This window comes from Marmota marmota, unplaced genomic scaffold, assembly GCF_001458135.2.
Source record: "Marmota marmota marmota unplaced genomic scaffold, marMar, whole genome shotgun sequence".
In the NCBI taxonomy this organism is placed as follows: domain Eukaryota; kingdom Metazoa; phylum Chordata; class Mammalia; order Rodentia; family Sciuridae; genus Marmota; species Marmota marmota.
Genome location: NW_025999900.1, coordinates 10,880,560 through 10,884,206, shown reverse-complemented (window position 1 = coordinate 10,884,206; position 3,647 = coordinate 10,880,560). Strand labels below are relative to the sequence as shown.

The 3,647-nt window shown below is 41.7% G+C and overlaps 1 protein-coding gene across 2 annotated transcripts in view; it reads right to left on the bottom strand.

Annotated features, from left to right (window-relative positions):
* The window catches only part of Cdkl1 (cyclin dependent kinase like 1), a 52,533-nt gene extending 52,131 nt beyond the window's left edge, over positions 1-402 (bottom strand). The window contains exon 1 of one of the 2 annotated variants that reach the window (XM_048798611.1): positions 84-402. In XM_048798611.1, coding sequence (XP_048654568.1) covers positions 84-138 — 55 coding nt within the window. In that variant the 5' untranslated portion in view covers positions 139-402. The remainder of the gene's footprint in view (positions 1-83) is intronic. The other variant, XM_015490910.2, reaches the window with a different exon arrangement.
* Positions 403-3,647: the final 3,245 nt, after the last annotated feature.

The window sequence follows — 3,647 nt, the reverse complement described above, 5'->3', positions numbered from 1 at the left end:
CGGCTGGCGGAGTGCCGGGCCCGCGATCCCTATGGGAACCGGCTAGTCTGGGCGGGGCCGCCGCACCCCGACTTCTCTCCTACCCGCCCTGTTCCTCTCGGGAAGAGCTGTCCTGACAGTGGGCCTGGGTCCCTGCATGTCCCGCCCTCAGAGATCCGCAAGACGGCGAACTCCTGCAGGTGGTGGAAAACAGGACACTTCACCTGGGAACACCCTGCACCGGGCGCCCCCGCCTGTGAAGTCTGCACTTGCCTGGGAGAGTCGGCTCCACGGCTCACACTCTTTGGTGTCCCTGCTAGCTGTAAACGCTTTGAGGACAGCGACTGTGTTCTGATCAGTGCATCAATGAATGAATGAGAGGGAGAAAGGGAAAGAAGATGAAGATATGATGGCTGAAATTGGCTGAAGTCAGCACACCCCTCCACTGGCAGCAATGGCTCCACTGCAGTCGGGCTTTCCCATGTGGAAGGTGGAAGTTTACAGTTTGGGATTTACCTGATTTAGGTTTTCTTTCTCCCAGTTGGGCGCCTACTGCTCAGATCTGAGCACAATGGTGGGCAGTTGATGGATATGGGGAAATCATGAAATAGGTAAAATGCCAATGGGCCCACCATCTCAACAATTACCATTCACCCCATTCCGTGCGCCCACCAGGTCGATGCTTGCCCCAGAAGCAAAACCTCCAGGGAAAAAATTAAAACACTTGTCTATGAAACAGGGGGCCAGCCCCATACCAAGCAGCATGCTACCAAATGCCAGTCTTAGTGGGGTTCAGGAAGGAGCTGGGAAGAGAGGGTTTTGTGGCTGGCTGGAAAATGGAGAAGCGTATAAATTGGGTCCAGGGATGGCCTAAAAGTGGTCTGTAGACCTCCCAAAAATTCAAATGGCAGCTACTATCAATTTTTTTTTTTTGTCTCTTTAGCTTTGCCTTTTCCAGAATGTCATATAAATGAACTAATACAGCATACAGCCTTTTGAGAATAAACTTCTTTCAATTAATAGAATGCATTTGAGATTCATCCACCTGGTTGCATTTATCAGCAATGCTTTCATTTTTACTGCTGAGTAGTATTCCACTGTATAGATGTAAGAATATTTGTTTATCTGTTCCTGGTTTTCAGTGATTGTATGTCAAGCTTCTGTAAACATTCATGCATGACTTTTTGTATGATTATACACTTTTATTTCTCTTAGAAAAATACTTAGGAGGGGACTGCTGGGTCATATCATAAGTATATGAGTTTTTGAAAGTCACTGCCAAAATGTTTTCTTGAGTGGCTGTATCATTTTACATTCTTGCCAGCAATGTTCCAATTACTCTATACCTTTACCAGCATTTGGAATGCCAGTTCTTTTGATTTTAGCCATTCTAATAGGTGGGTAGTGATATTTAGTGGTTTCAGTTTGCATTTCTTTAATGATTAAGCCTTATTTATCATTTAGGTGTTTTATCACTTATGGATTCTAGGAGGTTTTTATAAATTCCTTGGGATTTCTGTGTAGACCACCATGTCATCTGAAAACAGGGACAATTTTAGTTCTTCCTAATCAGTATTCCTTTTATTCCATTTTTAAATAACCATGGTGAGAGCACATATCTGGTCTTAATTGCTCATCTTAGGAGGAAAGCATTCAGTCTTGCACATTAAGTAGAAATATTAGCTGAAGATATTTATTTTTGTGGGTATTATGGTAGACAGCTTTTAAGAGGGCCCTTAATGATCCCTGCCTCCTGATACCTGTGCCCTTTTATACTCCCCTTTTCTAGATTTGATATAGGAAAAGAACATGCCAAAAGTGATGAAATATCTCTTTTGAGATTAGGTTACAAAAAGACTGTGACTTCCCCCTTGGGTACTCTTTTGTGGTCTCTTGTTCACTTGCTCTGAAGGAAGCCAGGTGCCATGTTGTCAGCTATTCTATGGAAAGGAACTGAGAGAGGCCCACAGCTAGGGAAGAATTGAGGCCTCCTGTCCAACAATTCCATGAGAAAGTGAATACTACCAATAACTATGTGAGTGAGCTTGGAAGTGGATCACCCAGTGAGTCTTAAGATCTTGAGACTGGAGTCCCAGACAACAAGTTAAGTTCAACCTTGTGAGAAACCTTGAGCCAGAGGCACTTAGCTAAGTCATACCCGGATTCCTAACCTACAAAAGCTGAGATGAATGTTTGCTGTTGAGTTTGGGGGTAATTTGTTATGCAGCCATATATAACTAACAGAAGCCTTTTATCAGGTTGAGAAAGTTATTTTAATTCCTAGTTTGCTTTGATGTGTTTTTATTTTAGTTTTTTAAAATCATGAATGAATATTTGTCAAACTCTTTTCTTTGTGGTTGCACATGCCTGCAGTCCCAGCAACTTGCAAGGCTGATGCAGGAGGATCACAAGCTTCAGTAACTTAGTGAAACCTGTCTCAAAAAATAAAAAGGACTAAGAATGTAGCCTAGGATAAAGCCACTCTGGGTCCCTAGATTCCATCCCAGTACCAAATCAACAACAACAGCAACTTAATCTATATATCATATTATTTTTCTTATTAAGTTTGTTGCTACAGTAAATTACACTGATATTTAAAATGTGGAGCCAGGCATGGTGGTACACAGCTGCAATACCAGTGGTTCATGAGGCTGAGGCAGGAAACACTTTTGAAATCATTTTAGGAGATCAGCATTACCCTGATACCAAGAGTAGACAAAAAAACTATAGCTCAGTATCTCTCAGAAACATTGAACATTCTCAATAAAATACTCCAATTCCATTCAACAGTATGTTAGAATGATAGAACATGATAAATAAGTTGGGTTTATCCTAACAATGAGAGGCTGGGTCCATATATATATATTATATATATTCTTTTTTTGGCACTGGGGATTGAACCCACGGGCGCTTTACCATTGAGCTACCTCCCCTGTCCTTTTTATTTTTTATTTTGAGACAGGGTCTTTGGCTAAGTTGCTGAGGCTAGACTTGAATTGTCTTAACCTTGCTTCTGTCTTAACCTCCTGAGTCTCTGGGATTATAGGCATGAGCCATTGTGCCCCAAGGTATTTTCCTTTGAAGTACCACTCCAAAGGCATCACAGAAATCTTGATATGTTGTATTTTTATTTTTATTCTGTTCAAAATATTTTCTAATTTCCCTTGTGACTTTCTGCTTGACCCATGGGTTATTTTGAAATGTGTTGTTTAAATTCCAGCTATTTGGGGATTTTCCAGATATCTCTCAGTTATTGAGTCCCAGTTTAATTCCAGTGTTTTTTGAGAACTTATTTTGTAGGATTGAAATTCTTTAAAATGTGTTGAAGTTGGCTTTATGGCCCAGGATGTGGTCTACGTTGGTAAATGTTTCTGACAATTAAATGTTTTGAAATGAAATGAGAAAATCAGTGTGAATTTCTCCAGAGCTACCTTGTCTGAAGTTCATACCAGGTTAAATAAAGTTAGTTTGGAAAATTAACTTTATGGACTCCACAAGGTTCAGTACCCAAGGAACCTGGGACAGTGCCAAGCCCAGCAGTAGGAAGAGCAGGGAGCGGGTGTGCCAGCTGTTTATGCCCAAGCAGGCAGTGAACCAGAAAGGTGGCGTGACTTGCAGCTGTGAGCTGTTTTGTTCCGGGGAGCTGGAGCAGAATATCAGAGAACAAC